This window comes from Pinus tabuliformis, chromosome 9, assembly GCF_031772625.1.
Source record: "Pinus tabuliformis cultivar Carrire ecotype Pingquan chromosome 9, CPIR1, whole genome shotgun sequence".
Lineage (NCBI taxonomy): Eukaryota > Viridiplantae > Streptophyta > Pinopsida > Pinales > Pinaceae > Pinus > Pinus tabuliformis.
Window position 1 is genome coordinate 598,979,170 of NC_142307.1, and position 26,711 is coordinate 599,005,880.

The 26,711-nt window shown below is 34.8% G+C and overlaps 2 protein-coding genes and 1 long non-coding RNA gene across 3 annotated transcripts; 1 reads left to right on the top strand and 2 right to left on the bottom strand.

The window, feature by feature from the left end:
- Positions 1 to 289: 289 nt before the first annotated feature.
- LOC149149986 (uncharacterized) lies at positions 290 to 1,385 on the top strand. Its single transcript, XR_016263132.1, has 2 exons — positions 290 to 1,022; positions 1,094 to 1,385. It is a non-coding gene; the product is annotated as an uncharacterized LOC149149986 (long non-coding RNA).
- A 3,254-nt stretch (positions 1,386 to 4,639) lies between these two features.
- On the bottom strand, positions 4,640 to 6,522 carry LOC149149987 (putative protein phosphatase 2C 44). The gene is made up of 3 exons (XM_089442651.1): positions 6,243 to 6,522; positions 5,977 to 6,085; positions 4,640 to 4,766 (listed from the first exon to the last, which is right to left on the bottom strand). The coding sequence occupies exons 1-3, from the start codon at positions 6,520 to 6,522 to the stop codon at positions 4,640 to 4,642; spliced, it is 516 nt and encodes a 171-aa protein (XP_089298777.1).
- A 6,254-nt stretch (positions 6,523 to 12,776) lies between these two features.
- LOC149149988 (putative protein phosphatase 2C 44) lies at positions 12,777 to 13,376 on the bottom strand. The gene is made up of 2 exons (XM_089442652.1): positions 13,097 to 13,376; positions 12,777 to 12,928 (listed from the first exon to the last, which is right to left on the bottom strand). Exons 1-2 carry the CDS (start codon positions 13,374 to 13,376, stop codon positions 12,777 to 12,779), a joined length of 432 nt encoding a protein of 143 aa, XP_089298778.1.
- Positions 13,377 to 26,711: the final 13,335 nt, after the last annotated feature.

The window sequence follows — 26,711 nt, forward strand, 5'->3', positions numbered from 1 at the left end:
CATGGACGACCTTTGTACTATTTATCTTTTGAATTTATCGATGTTTTCTTTAATTTTAAAGTTTATCTTAACTGTAGAGACTTTAGATTCTTGGTTGGAGCATAAAGAAAATAAAGAAAACCCTCCATTAAGAAGCAACCTCCGCACGATTTATCTGCTTCGTCTTCACCACGCCGAGACTTTGTGTCCACCCCGCCCAAACTCTCGAGTCTCCATAGATAATTATGCCGTAAGGCGTTCCTCTGGGAAAGACTCCCATCCAGTGCCACTCTGTACCTTTCTGCGCCATTGATTTCGTTGTTAGACGATAGAATTAATATTCACCGTCTGATTCAAAGTGCTCCATTCATTATCCCTGGCAGCGCATGGCATCTGGCCGCGGCGCAAGAAAAGAGCGTTTATCCCCACATAGAGGCATCTGCATGCTCTGCTAGCCTTAATAACCCCGTCCACTTGGCAACCAATCCTTGGGATCAACATGCCCATTTATATTCTTATCAGGTTCTTGGATCGTATGGCTAGGAGGGCGCCGAATAGGTGATCGAGTAACTAACATAGCATCATGTGTCATTTGCTCTGTTTTATTTTGGTATCGATGGCTTCGGTGATGAAGGGTGAAACCCTAGGGTTTGAACTTCTGCGAACCATGGCGTCCTTCCTCGATGTAGGGGTGCAATTGGGCCGAATCCACTTGCCTTCTATTTCAACTCTTAACTGGTTAGGTCATTTTTGCATACCTGTTTCACTTTTCACGGCATATTTTGGTCTTTGAAGTTACTGTAACACTCATGGTTTGGTTTGCATGCCTAGGATTCCATTTTTCCGTGGCAATGGTGCATTTGGTTTCATATCAAAATTTTTCTCAAGGTGGCTACAAGATACGCCCCTTCTCCTGGGAGGGAAGTGCATAACCTCTCATAAAGCATTTAAGTCTGCCGAGGATCCTTCCAAAGGGTTCTAATGTTTTCATGGTACTCATGAACATGGAACAAAATGTCCAAGCGACTACCATTCCTCCACACGTAAGCATCTTCTTTTTGCTAAGGTTGGAAGATTCTTTATCAGCGGTTGATAATAAATGTTTAATGTGCAGGTAAGTGCTTTTCCTCCGCGGGCTCGCTTCTATAGGTTTCAACCCACTGTCAGGGTTTTGATGAGGTTCTTTCTTCATATTCATGTGTATAGACTTGCATGTGACTCTGCTAGAATTCTCCAAACAATACCGGAGTTGGGGTTTTTCTAGTTATTGATTGTATCAATTGGCCTTCTTAACCTACTAAATTGTGAATTCTTTAAATAAACCCTCGACACTGTTGAGAGGGGTTTACTGTAATGTTATGTTGTTACGTTTTTTTTAGAACTGTTCAGTACCTTCGTTTTGTTTAGTTGCGACTTCTTGTGGTAATGGTCTTCATTTGCTCCATGTGTCGGATGGTTATAAATCGTTACAGTTCTGTAGTTTCACACTATTTCATTATGTTTAAAGTTCTTCTTTTATTACTTGCGTTGTTTAAGTAATGCTTAATATTGGTTCCATTTCTATAATGATGAAAATATGGTATCTCTTAGTAGTTTTATAATTTGTATATGAACATAAATTTGTATAATATTTATAAACTTTGAGCCATTTATACAGATCCCTTTATATGGTTAACTCTGCATGATAATAGTATTTATTTATACAGTTGTTTTCTATTTTCAAAATTTCAGTTCTTAATGTCATGCATGAGATTGTGCAAGAGTCCTTGAGGAACTGTTTCTAGGATGGCTAATGGTGTGGCCTTGCGACTAACCCTCGAGGTTCTGTTATTATTCCCCGTAACTTAATTAGGGTCTTTGTCCTATGGTTTAACTAATACCAGAGGATAGTTGAATGGTAATGGTTCCAGCTTCTCTTGTTGTTTTCAATTATACCATCTCTTTAAATCTCAACAAATTTTCAACATTTAGTTTTCTTTTATTTATCTGGTCTCTACTTGAAATAAAGAATAGACTCTATACATATAATATGCATTTTCACATAGAGTTTCTCTATCTGATAAAATTAAAAATCCAGAAAACAACCATATCTCTACTATCTCATTGTCCCCTCCAATGCATCTCTACTATCTCATTGTCCCCTCCAGTGCCACTCTGTACCTTTCTACGCCATTGATTTCGTTGTTAGACGATAGAATTAATATTCACCGTCCATTTCAAAGTGCTCCATTCATTATCCCAGGCAGCGCATGGCATCTGGCCGTGGCGCAAGAAAAGAATTGGCTGGTACATGGCTCCCTTGGAATGCTTTACGGGGAGACTTGGTCCACTCAACGGCCTTCACATCACAATTGATCCCATCCCATTTCAGAGTAATCAACCGATCCATATTTCCATTAATTCCTCTAATTTTTCTGCCCATTTCTGGGTTTTATATAAAGAGTCTTTCGATTTACTTTCGTCTGCGGGTTTCATATATCTCATCTTACTTTCATTGAGCTCCTCCTCTCATCATCGAATCCATCGGTGGGGTGGAGTTGTTGCTACACTAATGAATAATATGAAGGCTACAATAACCCAACAATCACCAGAAAATTATGAAGGCTACAATAACCCAACAATGACCAGAAAACTATCAGGTATTTATTGTTTTTTAGAGTGCTAGATTTATGGATCTGCCTGTGTTTTTGAATTTTGTTGATCCATCTCTTTTTCTTATATTAATTCATCTATCCATCTCTGTACGGAAAAATACAACGAGAAGCTCATGGAAGCCAACGCTGGAACAAAAAATTGTACTTGAATCTATTCACAAAAGCGGCATTCATTCACCAACGTTGGAAGAGATACGGAGGATTACCAAACATTTGCAGCAGTATGGCAAAGTTGAAAATAAAAGTTCTGTCTGCAAGTATTTGATTCTGATTTGGAAGCATTGCCAACACAGCAGGAATCATTAGGCATTCAAAGGCTGATTATGTCTGAAATACGCAAATTGCAAATTTGTTTTGTGGTCTTGGAGAAAGGGGATAGCTATGAGGTTCAATACACACATTTCATCAATTTGCTTGACTTATCATTCTGCTTCCACATACTGTCTGTTTTAGCATTCTATTCGATTAGAAGAGAATTCTTGCCCATGTATACATTGTTAATTTATAATAATATAATGCATCTTTGATTCAACTGGTGAGGTCGATGGAATGTAAGCCAACCACCTTACCTCCATTCTCGCTACAGTTTTCCGCATTTCTATAGCATAAGTTAAGGGGTGACACTACGTGCAATTCCAGGGACTGGGCAGATAAATGCCCCTCGGATCTGGCACCTAGGGAAAGGAAATCCTCTTTTTGCAATGCAGTTACTTGGGGCATCTTTCTTTAAGAACTTCAAAAAAGAACCTGGAGTTGTTGCTACACTAGTGAATAATATGAAGGCTACAATAACCCAACAATGACCAGAAAACTATCAGGTATTTATTGTTTTTTAGAGCGCTAGATTTATGGATCTGCCTGTGTTTTGAATTTTGTTGATCCATCTCTTTTTTTTATATTAATTTCATCACGTCAATTTGAAATGTTTTAAAAATGTTATGATTTCTGCTTACAGTTGCCAAACCTTTTCACTTCCTAAATGGTTAGTTCAGTAGTTCAGCGCTTCGTTGATAATAATACAATTCATCTACACAAACGTATATGATTCAATGCATGCACATTGATGTATAAGGGGCAGGGCTCCCATAAATTCCGGCTATCACATTTATAGTTTTGCACCCAACCTGTCTGACTTTATCACTTATTTTTGTTAACGCTATATGAGTTCCCATAATGTCTGAGAAATACATGAATTCTGTGAGATACATATAGCTAAACATCACCTTCGCCCTCGTTTTACTAAAAATCTAAAACATTTTATATCGTTGCTATTTTTTTGGTCGTTGATGCAGCGATTTTAATTTTTAGCATGCCCATTTAAATGATTTGATATGATTACTATTTGCTTTTATATGAGTACTGTCTGCTTTTTTTTGGGTCATTGATGCAACCATTTTAATTTTTAGGGTGCCTAGTTAAAACGTTTTATATGATTACTATCTGCTTTTACAGTTCATGCGCCCATTTTAAATTTTGGATGGTCCCAAGTGACCATAATGTCTAAGAAAGGCATCGAATCTTCTCATTGTAATAATATAAGACAGCTAGGAGGGAGGAGTGCAGTTGTTTTAGGGTTTTGTGCTATGTCAGAATTTGCTTATACAATTTTTATTTGGGGATGCTGGTTTGAAGTTTAAATGAATAATACTTCGGAATTTAAAAACTCTTATGGTCACCGGTTTCACATGGTAAAACATAGTACCCAATCCTTTAATCCTTTGGCTGATAATTTATTGTAATCGTTCGATGTGATTTGCATCGAAAATTTAATAGTTAAAGCATTCTCTAAGACTTTATGGCGAAAATTCGATAGTATATATCTAAAAAAAGTGTGATAGATCATTGGAATGCCCATCGAAAAAACTTGGGACTCACTTCTTTGCAAAAACTGTAATTATTTTACGGTGTTCTTCTCGGAAGGACTCCCTTCCAGTGCCCTGTGCCATTGATTTCGTTTTTAGAAGATGGAATTAATGTTCACCGTTTGATTCTAAGTGTTCGATTCATTATCCCTGGCCGCGCACGGCATCTGGCATCTCGCCGTGGCGCAAGAAAGGAGCGCTTACACGTAATTGGCTGAGGTACGTGGCTCCCTTGGAATGCTTTACGGGGAGACTTGGTCCACTCAACGGCCTTCGCATCACAATTGATCCCATCGCATTTCAGAGTAATCAACCGATCCATATTTCCATTAATTCCTCTAATTTCTCTGCCCATTTCTGGGTTTTATATAAAGAGTCTTTCGATTTACTTTCCTCCATAGGCGGGTTTCATATATCTCATCTTACTTTCATTGAGCTCCTCCTCTCATCATCGAATCCATCGGTGGGGTGGAGTTGTTGCTACACTAGTGAATAATATGAAGGCTACAATAACCCAACAATGACCAGAAAACTATCAGGTATTTATTGTTTTTTTAGAGTGCTAGATTTATGGATCTGCCTGTGTTTTTGAATTTTGTTGATCCATCTCTTATTCTTATATTAATTCATCTATCCATCTCTGTACGGAAAAATACAACGATAGGCTCCACTCATCGATGGAAGCCAACGTTGGAACAAAAAACTGTACTTGAATCTATTCACAAAAGCGGCATTCATTCACCAACGTTGGAAGAGATACGGAGGATTACCAAAAAATTACCAAACATTTGCAGCAGTATGGCAAAGTTGAAAATAAAAATCCTGTCTGCAAGTATTTGATTCTGATTTGGAAGCATTGCCAACACAGCAGGAATCATTAGGCATTCAAAGGCTGATTATGTCTTAAATACGCAAATTGCAAATTTGTTTTGTGAAGGTCTTGGAGAAAGGGGATAGCTATGAGGTTCAATACACACATTTTATCAATTTGCTTGACCTATCATTCTACTTCCACACACTGTCTGTTTTAGCATTCTATTCGATTAGAAGAGAATTCTTGCCCATGTATACATTGCTAATTTGTAATAATATAATGCATCTTTGATTCAACTGGTGAGGTCGACGGAATGTTAAGCCAACCACCTTACCTCCATTCTCGCTACAGTTTTCTGCATTCCTATAGCATAAGTTAAGGGGTGACACTACGTGCAATTCCAGGGACTGGGCAGATAAATGCCCCTCGGATCTGGCACCTAGGGAAAGGAAATCCTCTCTTTGCAATGCAGTTACTTGGGGCATCTTTCTTTAAGAACTTCAAAAAAGAACCTCTCTGGTATTCAGATGAACTATTCGAGTAAAATTAATGACAATACAGTAATCAAAAAAATTCCTAGATGCTTTCTCCCATGAGATGAGTTTGCGAAAAAATATAATGCATGTAACAGTAACTATGCAAATAAGTAAATGATTGGAAAAAATGCCTTGCCTTCCACAATCCATCACTAGCCAAAATGAGAAATTTTGTGGTTGCATCTATGGTCGTGTCTCTCACATCTGGTTCTGAACTTAAATGAACTCGAGGTACATCTCCTAATATATTAAAAAAAAAACACCATTAAGTATACAGTTTCTCCTGTTACCATTCAAATGTTACTCTTGAGCTAGACCATTAAGATAGAATTATAAAGTTACAAATCAAAAAATTTTCTCATTAAAATTAATCTTTGCACAACATTTGTAGTGGTACGTGGCAGGAGTGTCACAAATCCACCCTTCTCGATGTTTTGGCATTCAATACTTGGCTCATGATCAACAGTCAGCTCAATAGCAATGCCGTTTTTACATATAACAGCCCTCGAATCCCCTGTATTTGCTACAAAGAGTTTTTTCCCATCAACTAAAATAGCAGTGACTGTTGTGGAGCCACCGGGCCCTAAATCAGCTGCCTTTGCTAAAAATTTCCCATCAGTCCGGTTGTATGCATTCTTGATGGCACTTTCTGGGTCTGTCCAGAACTTCGGCTCCATTATTATCAGAGATACTTTTTAGCATTAAAATACTTAATTAGCATTTTACACCATACGAAACTTTGAAAATAGCAAGTGACAACCAATACAACGAATGGAAGATCAGTTGTAAAAGCATTTTACTGGATGTGCATTAGAGTCAGAAATCTCATCTAATATACAATTTTTTTCTAAAGAGTCATTTGAGAACCATCATATTTATATAAATGAAGGAAATTATCAAAAATGATAACGATTTGTCACAAACGCAATTTTTGCAATAAGGAAGCACTATTGCTTTATGCCATGACGTAATGCTACTATTGGGCGTTTTTTCTTTGGATAGGTGCAAGAGACAAATGAACATATAAGTATAGGAAATATATGAACAGTTTAAGCTATTTGAAAAATAGTGTATTTACACATGAAACATATTCAACTAGAAATATGATGGGGAAAAACAAGAAATTCATTATATGTGAGAAGTAAAATGTTGGAGAATCTTCACCTTTGAGGTTTGAGAAATGGACATGGCAATATATCACAACTAGAAAAATCTTGTTCATTGATGCAGATCATTGTTACAATTAACAATATATATCATATGCCAAAGATAAAACACAGGAAATTAACCCATGAAGTCAATGCAAGTAGAAACACCATAATAGAACCAATAGAGGAAAAAACAAAATTGTTTCACAAGTTACAATCAAGTTAGGAAATTGAGATAAACATATGCAATTTGGAAAATGGAAAGAAACTTTGAACCTACTCCAATTTAAAACAATACAATCAACTATAAAATTTAAATAGCTGTTGTTAAATTCACAGAGACCTTCCAAGTATTCCCTATGATTCATAGATGCTAAACCAGGTAGACCATTAGCATTGATTACAAGTATTCCCCATGATTCATAGATGGTAAACCAGGTAGACCATCAGCATTGATTACAAGTATTCCCCATGATTCATAGATGGTAAACCAGGTAGACCATCAGCATTGATTACAGTGCATAACCCCAAAGGAATTGTAAGAGTTGAACTTGTGACATCCCATTTCTGAGAAGTTCAATGTCTAACTCCAAGGCCAATCAAGCCAACCCCAGGGCTCAAAAATAAGATAATAAAAATATATATACATTTCGTAATGAGGCGTGATACCTATCATCCAGCTCATAAAGGATATAGGTTGGTAACAATTGAAATAGACTTACAAATTAGCTAATTTAGAGAGTTTCATTGTGGGCAAAATCAAGAATCTCATTCTAGATTACGATTTAAGTTGGGAATCAAACCCTACTCAACTAATGAAAGGACTGAAATTTTCTAAACCCCTTTCCAGCACTAATTTAAATATGTAGACTATAGATTGGTACTACCCAGGCACTCCCTAGGTGACATTATTAAGCAACGCATCAGTAGCTACAGAGTGATTGATACAGATGTGGATGCTTCTTCTCCCTCCTATACTTTTTACATCTATACCTAATGACAAGTAATGGGCACTTCCACAGTATGTTGTAATTAGTGTCTATACTTTCTTCGCCATTGATTTCGTTGTTGGATGATGGAATTAATATTCACCGTTTGATTCGAAGTGTTTGATTCATTATCCCTGGCCACGCATCGCATCTGGCATCTGGCCGTGCATCGCATCTGTCATCTGGCAAGTATGCATTGCCCCCGGAGATTTGTAATCCTATTTTATCGCTGTTTAAAATGATTTTCTTCACGGCCCGACCTAGACTCGTTCACATCAATTTTTGTCATTTTATGAATTTTGTGGCTATTGATTAGCCAATACTGAATTTTTAGTGTTTCTGACTAGCCCATAGAGTAATGCTACCTCGAGGCTTGTACCCGTTGAAAGTTGTCGCGTTCCTTGTATTGAATCTCCAAACTCTTTGGAATGGGAAGCTCTACCTTTTAACCCGCACATTAAAATTGCTACTGCTTTTAACAAGGTAGAACTTCTTGTAACCTATGGGAAGGCCATATACTCTTGTCTGTTACACGAACCTTTCATACACCTTTGTGTCAATTACCTTTATTTTTGCCCCAAGATATTCATCATCCATTTATAAATTGTTTGAAGTGATTGGCCCCGCTAGTCGGGGAAAATTATTTACAACAATATTCACCATTTTATTTATTTTGTGAGTGTTGATTAGTTAGCCTTGATTGTTTAGTTTTCTAGCTATCCGAAAGAATAACACCACCTTCTCCCTCATGAAAGGTCCCTGTTTCTGGTATTGAATTTCCAATGGCTGTATTCAAGATGAGAGTAATGGAATTAAAGGTGCCATAAAGATGATGTTGATTTGTTACTTTGAATTATAGAAATCTATTGGGGTGTTTTTGGGCTTCCCTTATTTTTGTCCATCATAACTAGGTAGAGATCATTGTATGAAATTTCTTTACTTTCTTGTTTAACAACAATGTAACAGTGGTTGGGTTGGGATAATTTGATTAACATCTCTGATCATTATGTTCTGTTTCTTTTGACTTTAATGAAGCAGGTTATGACACAGTGCTTGCACAAATAAATGGTGTTCGGGCTGAGAGGCCATCGGATTTACCATCAGAGATGGTTTTAAAAAGAAAACGGTACCATGTTGAACCAGAGGCTGGTTATAACTCATCTGCACGGAAAGATGCAGACAGCAATGATGAAGATGGTGATGACTTTGAGAAGCACATATCAGAGGAATATTATCAGACCATACTTGGGGAACATACACAAAAGTTCAACAAAGCCAATAAGTTGAAAGCAGCAGCAGCTGCTGCTGCCCACATAGGTCCCTCCACTGCAAAGCGTACATCAAACAGGAAAGGTCGGAAATTAAGTCATGGCTCTCAGATGGTTCTAAAAGATGAGAGGACTCCACATGGATTAGACATTCCTGCTTTGGCAGGTCCTCACATAGATGATGCAGTCCAGAATCTGTGGAATTACAACCATCTTGACATTGCTCCAGAACATGGTCCTCATACAACAACATCTGGTTTATTGGAGATAGCAGAGGGAGTTACTTTTGAAATTCCGCCAGTTTATGACAAATTAGCACCACTTCTTAACTTGCCAAACTTTACAGATGTTCGAATAAAGGAGAGTTTTTTGAAGGGTAGGCTAGATTTGAGATCTTTGTCTGCCATGATGGCTGCTGATAAAAGGATTAGACGTCAGAACTGTGCTGGAATGGGAGAACCTTCCACAAAGTATGAGACTCTTCAGGGCAGGTTGAAAGCACTATCATCATCATGTGACTCAAGCCAAAAGTTCTGTCTGCAAGTATTTGATTCTGATTTGGAGGCATTGCCAACACAGCAGGAATCATTAGGCATTCAAAGGCTGATTATGTCTGAAATAGAAAAATTGCAAATTTTTTATGTGAAGGTCTTGGAGAAAGGGGATAGCTATGAGGTTCAATACACACATTTTTCAATTTTCTTGATTTATCATTCTGCTTCCACATACTGTCTGTTTTAGCATTCTATTCGATTAGAAGAGAATTCTTGCCCATGTATACATTGCTAATTTGTAATACTATAATGCATCTTTGCATATTTTGTGTCACTAAGAATCAATGCTTCGATTTGGGCCCCGGGAGGTTGGTGTCCCTTCCTAATTGCAACAATTTTCGTCATGCTTGTGGGTTGGAACATGCATGTTTTTCTTATATCACCCTTCACTCTGTTTTTTGCTATCTTTGAAGGAGTTTATCTATCATATGTATTGAATAAGGCGCCACAGGGTGGTTGGTGTCCCTTCATCATTGCAACAATTTTTCTGACCATAATGTTCTCTTGGAAATAAGGAAGGTAGAAAAAGTATAAATATTTAGCACAGAGAAAACTCAGCATAGAAGGTTTGAATGGATTGGTTGTCGGGGTGAATTCACTTGTACCAGGAATTCATTTCTTTTGCAGTGACCTTATTTCTGACTTACCACCGATTATTGAGCATTATGTAAAGAATGTGGGGTCTCGGCATGAAGTTCTTGTCATTGTCACCATAAGAATGGTTCCAGTCAAGACAATACTTTTGTTGGAGAGATTTATGGTTGGAAAACTAGAGCCAAAAGGTGTCAATACTTTTGTTGGATAGATTTATGGTTGGAAAACTAGAGCCAAAAGGTGTATATAAATGTGTAGCCCAATCTGGTTACAAAGATGTCCAAACATTGAAGGATCTGAATTTATCAACCAGGTTTTTGAAAGCATAAAAGACTATCTCAAGCTTAGAGGAACTCATTCCTCCTCACATGACATAAGTTATGCAAGCAGAAATACAGTGGAAGAAAGTAAATACTCTTAGATGAGGATTTGTAGTAGATTGAATTGGCAAAGAATACAAGGTTTGTGTATGTTCTAGGAAAAACCACATTGAAGACTAATAAGAGCACTGGGCCTTTTGAAGGATTAATGATTGACAAGCTCTACAGGTTTCTCCAAAACAATTGCAGGTTGACTTTGTCTCCCTACAATATACCACTTGTGCATTTACTTCAAGTCAGAATGGTGCAAGAAATTTAGAGTTCGTTCACACAAAACTGTTAGAAGACAATGAAATTATAAGCTTTTACTCATAATAAAGCTTTTAGGGCCTTAAAGTTCCTGATCACTCAAAAATAATATATAATTTTGTACTATTGTTACTATTTTAATAGATTTATAAGATTTCAAAATGCAAATTTCTGTTGAGATCAGAAGAAATAAGCATTGAGTTTTTTACCATTTCCGCAATAAATCATGAATCATGTAGAGTGAACTGGTACATACATGTTTAATGTTTTGTGACTGGCGGAATGGAAAAAAATGATAACAGCTCATTACTTTTCAGTTTCAATCCTTCTTTTATAGTAAGGCTCTTATCTTTTGATGAAATGCAAAGGCTGGTAAATTAAAATTTTCAAGAAATCCTAGGTAGAGTTTGTTAAGAGGGAATTTTAAATTTTAATAGTAACTCCTTTTTATCCTTTGTCCTCGGAAATTTGTACTGTAGCCACTTTAGCAGCCATTGTAGCCAGTCAAGCATTGATTACAGCAACATTCTCAATCATAAGATAGTCCATGGCTCTTAGTTGCTTCCCTCGAGTGAATATTGTGCATACCTCACAAAATTACGAGGGTTAGATCTATTCACCTGAAGTTAACTATGTTCTCATGGTTATCTACCTTGCAATTGTCATAGGATTCCATACAATCCTGAATATTGAATAGTGAAATATGACAGAATGAAATTAGATGTCCAAATAATAATAAATATGACTTGGAACTCAATCCTTGAAAATATTTTTTCCTCTCGTTGGCCCATTATCAACTCAGCATTGGCATGTTTGTTGCGGTTTACAGTGATGATGGCTCCTCTTCTGGCTCTCACTCTGACCTCGTTATTTCTCTTCCTCAAACTTCCCAAGTCCTAGCTACTTCCACGAAACATTTTCTGGTGCAACACTACTACTGGAATGCTTTCCTCTAACTTACTTCATTGTCTAGGGATAACACCTCTGGATTTTCCCCCCTTTTTGAGTCCACCCGGATCCCTTTTCCATCTTATTCTCTACTTTTCCTTTCTTTCCTTAACATAGATTTTAGACTGTTTCAGAGATGCTCTAGGCAGTCAATCGTTGTTCTTCCCAGTCCTGTTGACCTGTTTTGGTCATTTGAGCTCATTACAGATTTTAGGCTTTTCAGAGATGCTCTATGCACCTCCTTATTGCTATTCTCAATCGTTCTTCTACCTCTTCCCAATCGGTAGGTTTAATCTAGTTTGACATAACTAAACTTGCTGTCAATGTGTTTTTCCTTCTGGAGAAATTGTGATCTCGATTGAAACTTCAGAATATTTGATCTATATTCTTTGATGTTTTAAAAGTATTTATGTTAATAATTACGTATCATTTCCATAGAAGATTTTATTTTCCCAACAGGCATTGATTCAACTGGTGAGGTTGACGGAATGTTATGCCAACCACCTTACCTCCATTCTCGCTACAGTTTTCTGCATTCCTATAGCATAAGTTAAGGGGTGACACTATGTGCAATTCCAGGGACTGGGCAGATAAATGCCCCTCGGATCTGGCACCTAGGGACAGGAAATCCTCTCTTTGCAATGCAGTTACTTGGGGCATCTTTCTTTAAGCACTTCAAAAAAGAACCTCTCTGATATTCAGAGGAACTATTCGAGTAAAATTAATGACAATACAGTAATCAAAAAATTTCCTAGATGCTTTCTCCCATGAGATGAGTTTGCGAAAAAAAAAAATATGCATCTAACAGTAACTATGCAAATAAGTAAATGATTGGAAAAAATGCCTTGCCTTCCACAATCCATCACTAGCCAAAATGAGAAATTTTGTGGTTGCATCTATGGTCGTGTCTCTCACATCTGGTTCTGAACTTAAATGAACTCGAGGTACATCTCCTAATATATAAAAAAAAAACGCCATTAAGTATACAGTTTCTCCCTCTGACCATTCAAATGTTACTCTTGAGCTAGACCATTAAGATAGAATTAGAAAGTTACAAATCAAAAAATTATTTAAGTATGTTCTCATTAAAATTAATCTCTGCACAACATTCGTAGTGGTACCTGGCAGGAGTGTCACAAATCCACCCTTCTCGATGTTTTGGCGTTCAATACTTGGCTCATGATCAACAGTCAGCTCAATAGCAATGTCGTTTTTACATATAACAGCCCTGGAATCCCCTGTATTTGCTACAAAGAGTTTTTTCCCATCAACTAAAATAGCAGCGACTGCTGTGGAGCCATCGGGCCCTAAATCAGCTGCCTTTGCTAAAAATTTCCCATCAGTCCGGTTGTATGCATTCTTAGTGGCACTTTCTGGGTTTGTCCAGAACTTCGGCTCCATTATTATCAGAGATACTTGTTAGCATTAAAATACTTAATTAGCATTTTACACCATACAAAACTTTGAAAATAGCAAGTGACAACCAATACAACAAATGGCAGATCAGCTGTAAAAGCATTTTACTGGATGTGCATTAGAGTTAGAAATCTCATCTAATATACAATTTTTTTCTAAAGAGTCATTTGAGAACCATCATATTTATATAAATGAAGGAAATTATCACATGTCACTATTCTTCTACACACTATTATTTACAAAATATCCATATTCAGCATACACATAACTAACAATTTCAATTGCAACTCATTATCATCCACCCTTGCTTTCAACAATGCCCATTCGCATGTCGCTATTCTTCCACACTCTATGCCTTACGGCGTTTCCTTTGCAACATCAGGTGCAAATGCTAGTTACAACTTTGACGTACCCTTCGTTAATTTGAATATTTATTTTGCCTAATAAAATTCCGCCCCGCCTCCACGACGCCCAAACTTTCAGTTCTCCATCAGTGATTACATCTCCTCCCATGCCTCTGCTTCGTCTTCACCACGCCCAGACTTTGTGTCCGCCCCGCCCAAACTCTCGAGTCTCCGTAGATAATTACAACTTTCACCGACCCTTCCACCGTTCAGTCTCAGCACACAGAGACTTTGGGGGGTTTTGGTGACTAATTACTTTTCTTCTCATCCCTCCAATAATCATAGAAAGGGAGGTATAACTACATCTTTTGTTTTCCTTAGTGGAATAAGGACGCGTTTTCGGGCACAATAATTTGACTATTGTTTTTGTTCAAACTTGAATTTACATTTTTTATTAAAAGCACAGATTTTTTTAATCAATAAATTTATTAAAATTAAGTATAATAAGTATATTTAATTTAAAATTAACAAAATATTTATATAATCTAATTAATTGTAGGGAAAGTTAATTAAGTTTATAGCTTGAGTGTTTGGGCAGAATAGTTGTTATTTTCCCTACGGAGGTTTTCTTGTAAGTTAACATATTATTGACTCTCTAGAATATAGTAACTATGTTGTGTTCTTAAGTGAGTCTATACTAAATACCTAAAATTTTATTGCTCGACATAAAAATAAATTATTCTCTATATAGGAAAGCAATGTCAACTATAATAGAAAATTAAAATGAATACACATGTTTAATTAGTTTTAATTAAACGCATTACAAAACATCAATAAACCCACCCTCATTATTCTCACTTAATCTTTTGTTAATATTACAACCCAATGTGGTAAATTATTTTGCTCACACTTAGTCATAAATAAAATATTTCCACATTACTTAACATAATTTGTTATCTAACTTTAAAAAGAAATAAAATAATTAGAAGTAAAAAGTAGTGTGAACAAAATATTTAAAGGTCACACATTTCTAAAATATTTCATGGAAGGATTTAAATAAATTATTTGAAGATCTATGTTAACAAATTTATGTAGATATCAATAATATATATATATCTATATATATATATATATATATATAGAGAGAGAGAGAGAGAGAGAGAGAGAGAGAGAGAGAATATTATAATGTTGTACATAATAAAATATTCAATGTCTAAAGCAAAAAGTAATTAAAAGTTGAAAAAATAAAATATAAAAAAATAAAATACTTCCTAATAAGAATAATAAGGAGGTGTAATTCATTCAATTCTTAATATAAAAATAATATGTAAACAAATTTAATGTTGTTTACTTATAAAATATTTTAATATCCCATATCAATTAATATTGACATATACTTAAAAATATATTAATAATAAAAAACTTAATGTGGACAATGTAGTCTATAGATAAAATGTCTCAATACACATGCTATGCAAAATACTTTGATCTCAACTATGTATATATTATATATTGTTTACATTTTTTTTGTATAAATCCTATAAAACAACAACAAAAAATAAATTTTAACACTAAATTTTTTGTAGTGTCACTATTTTTCATTTTGATATTTTTTAGGTATATAGATAGTTTTTGTGAGCTTTCCGTGAAATCCAATAGTTTTTTTTAGACTAACAATTTTAATATAACATTCAAAAATACAATTTAAACAATGAAAAAATACACCTTCTAGATATAGAGAGAGAACCAAATTCATTGGGATCTATAAAATACTGAGAGGGAAACAATTTTTTTCATATTTTACATTTTAAAAGAGGATTGCACCTGAAGAGATTTATTCCACTTGCAACATGTTAAATCTGTAATTAAGATATATCTATACTAATATAATAAATTTTCGATAAAAAAAAATATGATAAAATAGTTCTTATATTAAAATTTCTTAGTTCAAACATACTCGTTTCTATTGTGAAATTTGAAAGGATTTTGATGTTAGGAAGAATAACCTATAACTTACAATAACCCTTAAAATCCATATATTTGAGATCTTTGAGTTTTGGGATTTCGTATGGCAATGGTTCTAAATGACAACATCCATTGAGATCCAAAAATATGAGATTTTTGAGATCTCTAATTTCACATGAAAATGATTTTAACCCTTTATATCCCTTGATGTGTAAAAACTGATGGTTTAAAATATTGTTAATGCTTGAGTGCACATCACCAACTTCAGTATAATTCAACTAAGAAATTCAACTTCTTTTCGTTTTTTGTTTTGTTTTTTCTTAAGAGAAGAAAAAACTAACAACTTTCTATTAATTAAAAAGATGTTTACATAAGCATGCATATAACATATGTTCTAGTATAATCCCAGTTACATATGATTGATAACAAGATATAGGGTTCACAAACCCCTCAAAGAAACCCCAAAAGGAGCATAATATATACCACAACAATGACCATCCACACATCATTCTAGCATCGCTGGAAGATGCTCCAACCGACAATATATGAAGAAGACGATTCATTGTATAAAACCCTAGGGTCAACGAGCACCATAGCACATCACAAAGAGATTTAAAAATTTTGGGCATGCACGCCTGACCAACTAAAACCCCAAGGAATGCAGGCCTACAAAAATCCCAAGTGGGAGCGATAAATGATGTGAAAAGGCGGCCGACCCACAAATAAAAAATGTTTAAACCCCAACAACCAACACCGAAGGCAGAACTAGGGATAATACACCCATAAAATATCTCGTAGGATCAACACCCAACATAGGGATGTGATAACGAACAACAAGTGACAAGACTTGACAAATCCAATGGCCACGACCCAATAGTCATATCGACAAACTTTCACCAAAGAAATCTACAATGATGAAAACCAAAAATAGGGTGGTAATGATCTTGAGAAGTAAAGACATAATAAGCAAAACTGTAGTGCAGTCCTGAACCTTGACATGGAAAAAGCTTCCACATGGTGACATAGATGAAAGGGCATAGTCAAGAAAGGCAGGCCAAGAGGCATGAATAAGAGAGTTAAGTAGACAAGGTTCACCACACAACTGTCCCATCTACATCGACAGTAACTGGAAACAGGGTAGTGGTGACCCCGAGTAGCAGAAGACACACCGAGCAGAACTGCAACGAAGTCCTGAATCCCAACTGATATAGATCTTCCACATGACAACGATAACAACAACAATAGAGGATGAGGGCACAATCGAGAAATTTGGACCAAGATGCAGGAATAAGAGTCTGAGTAGGCTAGGCTTCATTGTTCGACCTTCCCTACCTCAACAACCGCTCTCCACAAATTGCACCTTTAGTGGTTAGCCCTTACCTATTTTCCTTAGCAATGAGAAAATACAAGGACTAAAATTCAAATTGTTTTAGTTTCCACAATGATCTTGGCAATAATTGTAGCCCTGTGTCACCTAAATATAACACCCTAAGAGACACAAGGTTAAGGAAGAATGCTTTCAAAATCACTTCCAATTAAAATTTGCATACCAAAGTTAGAGTCACCAGTCTTGGATATCTCAATTCCTTTGTTGGCGGAGATGTAGTATCACTACCAAAAAGGGAGAATCATCTTCAATTATTGCAATAGAACGCTCTTACCTCTAAAGGGGCTAAAAACATTATGGCATAGGGAAAATATATAAATACAAAGATACACACAATTGATTAATAGGAAAATCTACATATTGTATATATATTAAAAATAAAATATAAATATAAATAGTTTATTCATTATATATAAATATTTTAATAATAAGTAAAGTTATATTTCTTATAATAAGTAAAGTTATATATTTTAGCCAAAGGATATCCACCATCCTTCAAATTTTTTAAATTCTATATTTTGTGGAAAAAAATAATTTTATATAAATTTTATATAGTAAGATACAAAATATTAATAGTGTTTGGTTTAAATATGTTATTTGAGAGAATGTATACATATTAGAGTTAAGCAAATCAAAGTAGAAAAAATAAAGTTGGCAAAACTCAAGAAAGTAATGGGAATAATATTGGGTTTTTATGTCGAAAACATCCCTTAAACCATTGGAAATTGAATGTTGTTGTTGTGGACTCCTTTTTTGACAATTATGGTGGGATTGGCCATGATGTTTGGAAGATAATTCATCATATTGTTCAACTAAAGAGCTTATTTCCTAGCATGTAGGCTTATTAATTTGATGTTCTAGTGCATTGAGATGATCCATCTATGCTTTTAGAATGTAAGCGTATTAACTTATGGTTCTAATGTATCTAGAGGACTCATTTTTCAAATTATAGAAAAATCAATAGCCTTTAGCAAAAGGAAGAGAAAGAAATGACCAAACTCTTCCACATAAAGATACAAGTAAGGATTCAAGGAAGATACATATTATTCTCTTTCACTCAAGATCACATGCAAATCTCATTTCAGTAAAGCTAGTATATAAATTTTCATTGGATGTTTGTGGTCATCCAAGAATTAGGATTAGTAAATAAGGAAGCATAGTTAAAGGTAACAAAAAATGCAAAATTATATTAGTTATCTGTGTTTATTTTATTAATGATGTAGAATTAGATGTAGTTCCCTTTGATGTATGTGGAGTGGTGTTTGGAAGTCCCTACATGTACATGTAATATGCAATATTCATGTGCACAACCAACAATACCAACTCACCAATGATGGAAAATTGTTCACCATAAATGTGTACAAAGGAAAGTTAAAATTTTCACCAGCAAATGCCAACCAAGTCAGGAAAATGATCATTTCTAGCAAGAAGTTTGTTTTATTGTTTTTAAGAGAGAATCGTCTTGTAGAAGTGTTAACAAGTGCACATGCATCCTTAGAGGGGTGTACTAAGAAACATAAAAAGCAACTAGCAGAGTTTCTGTAGGCTTACAAGGATGTGTTCTAGGAGCCTAAAGGGCTACCACCCAATAGGGAAGCAGAGCATAAGATCCAAATATTTCAACGGCTCCCTCGCTAGACATTGGGTTGTACAGTTAGTTTGTTATAGAAGCAAGTGAGGTGAAGAAACAGTTGAAAAAACTACTAGAATGGGGTGTCATTCGACTAAGTACACCACCATGTGGGTCAACCATCATCACAGTTCCAAAAAGAATGGGACTTGGTGGATGTGTATTAATTACATTACATTGAATAAAATCACACTCAAGAATACGTACCCCCTACCGAAGGTTGATGATTTTGTTGCATTAGTTGTAGTAAGTGAAATACTTCACCAAGGTGGACTTAAAGTGTAGATATCAATAATTACGAGTCAAAGAATAAGATACTTGTAATAACGCCTTCAAAACCAGGCAAGGTTTGTATGAGTGGGTAGTCAAGCCATTTGGCCTATGAAATGTACCAACTATGTTTATGATGGTAATGAATGATATGATGCACAATTTTATATATTCATTTGTTATTTTATATTTGGAATATATACTGGTATATAGTGGTACCTAGGATGAGCACATCTCACCTTTGACGTAGGTGTTGGAGACATTAAATAAGCACCAATTTCTAGAAAATAGCAAGAAGTGTGAGTTTTCACGGTAGTATCTGGTGTATATAGGGTATGTGATGGGTGGAGGAGAGACAAAAATAGATCCTGCCAAGATGGAGGCCATCATAAAACGGTTCCTGCCTACTAATATTTTTGAGGTTAGGAGTTTTGTTGGGGTGACACAATACTTGAGAAAATTCATAGCCTCATTTTTAGTGTTAACAACATTCCTCCATTCCATACTAATAAGTGGAAAGAGTTTCTAGTGGGGAAAAGTGTAAAAAAATGGAATTTGATGAGTTAAAGAAGAAGATTAGTCAAGCACTAGTTCTTGCACTACCAAACTTGGATAAGCCCTTTCAAGTGGAGATAGATCCTGGTGAGTATGTTATGGGAGCGATATCGGTGTGGGGGGAGGCTTGTATGCTACCATTCTAAATTAGTTCATGGGGCAATTGTTAACTACCCTACTTTTGATAAGGAGGTTTATGAAATGGTGCAATCTGTGAAGAAGTGGAAGCATTATCTAATGGGTAAGGAGACAATAATCCATATATATCACTAGCCACTATAGTACTTGCAGCCCCCAAGTAAATTATAGATGACAAAAGATATAGTTTTGCAGAAAAGGCTTAAAACTACAAGATAGGGACAAAACGAAGTTTAACAGATTGGGTTGAAAGGAGAACTTCTAGCCAAAGCTAAATGGCACACACGAGAGACGGTGGAGGATACATTTCCTCACCTCATCCACTAGAAGCATTTTAGGACTAAAATTCTCAAAATATGGGAGTGATTCATATTTGATAATTATATTGCTTTTCATCCACATCAATTATTTTAACATGGAAAACGTGGAGGAATCATCTGATAGGACCATTTTATTTGCGAGACCCAATTTGGGAAATTAGGGCCTAAAATCTTCTCGGAGCATTTTGAGGCATCAAAGAGTGTTTTTTAGGAGGTAAAACTTTGACACTTTGGTGCTACACTCTTCTCTCCTATTCTACACACGAAAACCTTTCCAAAAATGCAAGAATCATCTTGGTTGGAGTCCATATGGAAAATTTATGCCACTCGGAAGTTGACCTTCCTGTTTTCACAAACATAATTCGAGGGGATTCCACATCATCCCCATTTACTCATGGAAAATATCCTAGGCATGTCATAATGATGAATAAGACTGTAGAATAGTCTGTATTGTAACTCTAGTTAAGATTTAAAGGAGTCAAACCTAACTACTACTTGGCTATTAGGTTATGTTATAAATGGGCCACTAGGAGGAAAAGGGGTTCCATTCTTTTCGAGTGCATTTTGTTGAATAGACAAATAGAATAACTAAGAGGGATAGGGAGAGAGCATGCATATATTATTTTTGCATTGTGGTAGCCCACAGGCCACATGCCTTCTTTGTATTTGCAACTATTTTCTATTCAGTTAAAGAGAGAAAAGCGACCTCAACTTCGAGCTAGGTTTTCTCCCAAAAGGGTTTCCCAAGATATATTTTGTGTTAATCACAGTATATGAGTTTTTATTTCATTGTTCTCTATTTTTTCTTAATTATAATTAGCATGAATACACAATAATCAATAATTTACATATCTAGAAATGTAAAGAGAAATAAACCCTTGTGGTGTAGATTTCAGATTTTTAAGTACAATTTGTGAGATTTGTTGTGATGAATTGTTGAGTGGAATGTCCACAAAAATTTACAAATAACATATGAAAAATTAGGAAAGAAAAGTGGATAATGATGTAGGAAAGAAGAAGGATGAAGTGACAAAAGATGGAAAAAAGAAAAAGAAATAGAAGCATGGTTAACAGTGAAGAAGAAAACGAAGTGAGTTATAAATAAAAGTATTTTGTGTGTGGGTTGAGAGGTATATACAATAAATACCTGAAGGAATACATCCCTAAGAAACAATGCTTGGATAATTTCATTTTATAATGATATTGGTTAGAGATTAAAAACTTTTGAACTTGTGTGTACCCGAGTCGATAATGTTTGAGGTAAAAAATCACTAACGTAAAATATTTTTCATCATGTGTTATTGTGGTAAGCATAAACTAAAAGAGGATCTTAGATCATTAAGAGAGAAACTATATGTGGGTAGAACCATTGACTTGATGTAGTCTACACCTAACAGAGTCATCGACCTTAGTGAGGAGGCAATTAGGTAGATTTCAAGTAAAGAAAAAGGGTCTTGTCTAGGAATAAAATGATGATTGAGGATATGAAAAGGAAAACATAACTATGAGGAAAAATTTTGCAAGAGATAGAGGACCCATGGATGTGTGTCTATGAAGATTTTTTTTTCTTAGTGAGTATGATGTAGGAGCATCGACATCAAGGTTACAATTGAGTCAGGAACCCAAGAGATTGAGGACGATGAAAATGAGAGTGGTGATATAGAGTAAGAGGGATATGTATGCAAATTTTGATGGAAGAATGGTTGATGAAGCATGTATGAGAATAAGTTTTCTAGAGAACTAGTGGATATAATGACTGACAACCCATTTATTCTAGTAGATGGTGATTCTTTCATATGTACTTCAACTAATATATATGTAGGTACAAGATGATAGCAAAGAAGATCAAGAAGGAAGAAGACCAAATAACTATTAAAGATGAAGAAAAAGGAAAGCAAAGGCAAATAATGATAAAGGACTAATTTAATGAAGAATGCTCATTAAAGAGGAGACATAAAAAAATAATACCTATTTGTAATTTTTAATGGATGATATTATGAATATTCTAATAGTGTATATGCATATTATAGAAAGTATATGTAAGATAAAGTGGTCTAGGGTAGGGTAGTCCCTGCTACTCTAGTGGAAATTATGCTTTTAGAAAATTTTCAAATTAATATATGAAGTGGAAAAATTAATTATCTATGAAGGGGAATGAACTTGCAGAGTCTTTTGGTAGGTAGTAACCACGACTAAGTCTCCTACTTGTTAAAGTGTTGAAATACACATAAATAAGGGTGGGAAGTTACTCTTGGTAAGTATATTTATTTACATCTTGGTCCTATCTATCTTTTATACTAATACTTGTTGGACACCTAATCCTAAAGGGTTAGTGTGGAAGCCGAAAAGACTAAGCAGTCCAAGAGACCTTGGGATCTGAAACCGAAAAGACTAAGCAGTCCAAGAGACCTTGGGATCTGAAACCCAAGAGTCAGATATTGTACTATAAATGTAAATCAATTGTTAATAAAAATTGCATTGCATGATTTATCCATATCTTTTGTGCTGTCCATATGTGTTTAACATGGTATCAGAGCAGGCGTATTCCTGCCCTACATAATTAGTTTAAGCCACTTGTTTTCTCTGTCGCCTTTTTTATGTGCATGTCAGTGCTGCTTCTCCATATAATTATATAATTAGCTGCTACACTGCATGCGCTCTGTCCTTTGAATTATGCCTGCGCTCTTTACTGTTTATAAACGTTCAGTAAAAGAAGCGTTGCCCTGACATATTCTATTCCTGCTGCCCGTCAGAACTGTTTTCTCCGTTTAATCCACTGAAATTCTTCTCTAAAAGGAATTCCTCTTGAAGAGCGATTTATCTAACGATTTGTGTGTTGGTCTTAGAAAACGCTTCTGCGCCACTATGTAGTAACGCTTCTGTGCCACTGTGTATTCTCTTCATTTTTTTTTGATAACGCTCAGAAAACGCTTCTGCCATGTGCTGTGTTGCATCTGCCCTGCAATCACTGCACCCAATCCATACCACGAAATCGCCCCATCATTTTTATTCTGTTTCTCGTCTGAATAATTAGGCTGTAAGCTAGCAGTCTCTGGCTCTCTTCCCTTCACTATTTGAAGAATCTTCAAACTTATTCAGCGGCTTTTCTTTGGGTTGTTGCTCCTTCTTGACCCAAGTTTTTGTTCCTTTCCGGGCCTGGTTCTTGTTCTTGGCTTCACTATTTGAAGAATCTTGAAAATTCTTGTTCTTGTTCTTGCCTTCACTATTTGAAGAATCTTGAAACTTATTCAGTGGCTCTTTTTCGGGGGAAGGACTGGAATTCTTATCGAGCCATTGGTCGAGCTCTCTGCGAGCCTCTAGAAGGGAATTGAGATGTCCAAAATTGGTCAGCCTATTTCTAACATACAGCGATGAATTAAAGGAGATTCCGGAAGCATTTTCGCTTGACCTCGTCTTTCTCAGGGTGTTATGTTTAGGTAACACGGGGCTACAATTATTGCCAAAATCATTGTGGCAATTGAAACAACTTGAATTACTTGGTCTGACCTATACTCAAATTGAATATGTGCATTCAGGCATTGGCAATCTTTCAAACCTTCAGTTTTTACATCTCAGTGGATGTAAAAGATTAAAATCATTGCCATGTGAAATTACAGATCTCAAAAATCTCAAATTTCTGGATCTCAGCGGATGTCATAATTTAGAATCATTGCCATCTGAAATCGCAGACCTCAAAGAGCTCAAATATCTGAATCTCAGGGGCTGTCGTAAGTTACGGGTGATTCCTCCTGAGATCAGACTGCTTACAAATTGTGTAATTCTGCTGTAGAGAAGAGGGACAGGTGATTCCTCGTGAGAGTAAATTGCTCTCAAATTTTCGCGTTCATGTTTGTACTGGAAATTTTAATATAAAAGGGATGTGATCGTATTTTTTTGTTAATAAAATTTTATTGTGCAAAATACATTTTTTTATATAATTAAATACATTTTCAATTATATTTTTATATATAATTTTTATAATTTATAAGATTTATATATCATTTTTAATTTAATTGATTTAATAATTAAAAATATGTATTTGTTAATAACTATTATAAAATTAGTTTTTTTTATAAGCAGTAGTTTAATGAGACTGTTTTTAATTAATTTTTTGCCTTGAAAGTAATAGAAATTTCAGTTATATTTTGAGAAAATTTAACAAGGATTTTTGTAAATCTAAGTTATAGTGGTTAAACTTTAATTTTTTAGATTTTTAAAGTGATTTTGATGGTGTTGAATCTATTTCCACCATTAAAAACCAAATTCAAACACTGTTTCTAAAAAAAATTTAAAATTCAATCAACTCCTTTAAGATTATTGGAAAGATAAAACGATGTGCAACTATTGACATGCCTCCCCTAATGGATAATGCTCACAACTATGTAAAGCTATTGACATGCCTCCCCTAATGGATAATGCTCACAACTATGTAAAGGTAGTTGCAGATTGCTCCTTATTCCAGTTGGTTTGAAGTTTCACTATGTTGCGCGTGACCTGGAAAATTGTGTATCCATGGCAGGTCAACATTGCCCAGACATCGACGCCCTTTTCCCGCACATCGACATTTGAGGTAATTGCAAGAGGCTCTCCCTTTATAGTAGTGACGTCACTGCCACCAACATAATTGAGATATCCAAAAACTGGTTAATGTAGGACACGATTTTGACTTGGAAGTGATTCCGGAAGCATTTTTCCTTAACCTCCTGTCTCTTAGGGTGTTAGATCTAGGGCTACAATTATTTTCAGAATCATTGTGGCAAATAAAGCAACTTGAATTTCTTTGTGTGAATTACACTGAAATTATGGATGTGCATCGAGGCATTCGCAATCTTTAAAACCTTCGATTTTTACCATCAGGGCAATGTGAAATGAGAGCTCTAAAAATTCTCAATTTTCTGAATCTCGGGAGATGCCGTCATTTAAAAAGCATTGCCACGTGGAATCGTAGAAATCAATGATTTCAAATATCTGGATCCTAGGATTCCCCTTAAAAGTATAATAGGATTCCCCTTAGAAGTATAATGCTCTTAAATTGTCAAATTCTACATTAAAGAAGCGGAGTCTTCGTGTAGAATGAAATTTTAATTGTATGATCCAATTTTTATTAATAAAATTTTATTATGCAAAATAAATATTCAAATTAACATTGTGTTTGATGCCAATAAAATAAATTAAGTGAGTATTTTAATAATTTTTTAATATTATATTATTTTCTTATAATTAATATATATATATTATATTGTTTTGTTTTATTTTATTTTATTGTATGGATATTATTTTTATGTTAATTTTAAATATTATTAATTATACATAAGTTATTATATATTAAAGTAATAATCTTATATTAAAGTAATAATCTTAAAATAATGATAATTGTCAAATCCTTATGAATCAAGTTAAAAACTTAAAGCCTATAGCAGTGAGACGGTGTTATAAGTAAAATATGAGAGAATTCTTTTTTAAAGACAATTCAAATAAAAAAATGATTTCATTAAACATATAGAAAATGATGAGATTGAATATACAAAAGTAAATTTAATGTTTTTTTCAAAATGATCATTAAGAAAAGAAAAGATATTAGTGTAATTAATATTTAGGTTAATTATATTATGATTTAGATATATTTTACTAATATTAATAATAAATTAAAACAAAGAAGTACATACCATCTTTCCTTCTCCCCTTTAATAAATATAAGAAGATATTTTTTTATTTATTGAATACAAAGTTCATCTGTTGTCACAAGTGGGATTCTTTTCCTATTCATTTTATTTATATCTTTGATATCTTTATCACTTTAGTGATTCTATAAGGTTGTGAGCTTTGGGTTGTAGTTCTTCTAGGGAAATTTTGGTAGCCTCAATGGTTAGTTTAGTTGTTAGATTCTCTTACGCTAAATTTCAATAAGGCTTTAAGAAATTGAATCTCATGAATTTTTTTGGGGTTACATGTGAAATGTACAAAGTTGAATCAAACATTAAAAAAATTTGTGTACATTTGGAACATCTTTAGTATGAACTATCCAAAACTCATGCATGTCTAGAATAATCTTGAGAGTTATCAATGCTTTCTTCATAGGGTGAGATAAACTAAAAAATTGTTACATTCTAGGAGAAGTTTGGTAGTCTCAATGGTTAATTTAATTGTAAGATTCTCTTATGCTAAAGTTCAATGAGGCCTCAAGAAATTAAATATAATTAAGTTTGTTTCGGTTACATGTGAAATGTACAAGGTTGAGTCAAACATAAAACTTGGTGTGGGCATTTGGAAAGTTTCTAGCATGAACTATCCAAAGACTCATGCATGTCTAGAATAATCTCAAGAGTTATCAATACTTTCTTGATAGGGAGAGATAAGGTAAAAAATTGTCACAACCTGTAAGTATATTACATTATCTCATCTGAACCATTACATAGGGCTAAAATAGTCTATACCAACCTAGATCCATCTTAACTCTGAATCTACCAAACACCGAGAGGGATCGAATCTCTGTGAGGTACAAACCTCTTTTTGATTGAAAATATATTTGATCTCTCTCGGTGCTTGGTAGATCTGGAGTTAAGATGGATCAAGGTTGGTTGTTAATAAATTAATATTCTTAACTATTTAGTTAGGACAAAGAGAATTCCATATTCCTGGGCCCTATATTGTAGAGCAGATGAATGATATTCTGGAAATGGCAGTATATCTAGCAAAGATCAATAATATTTG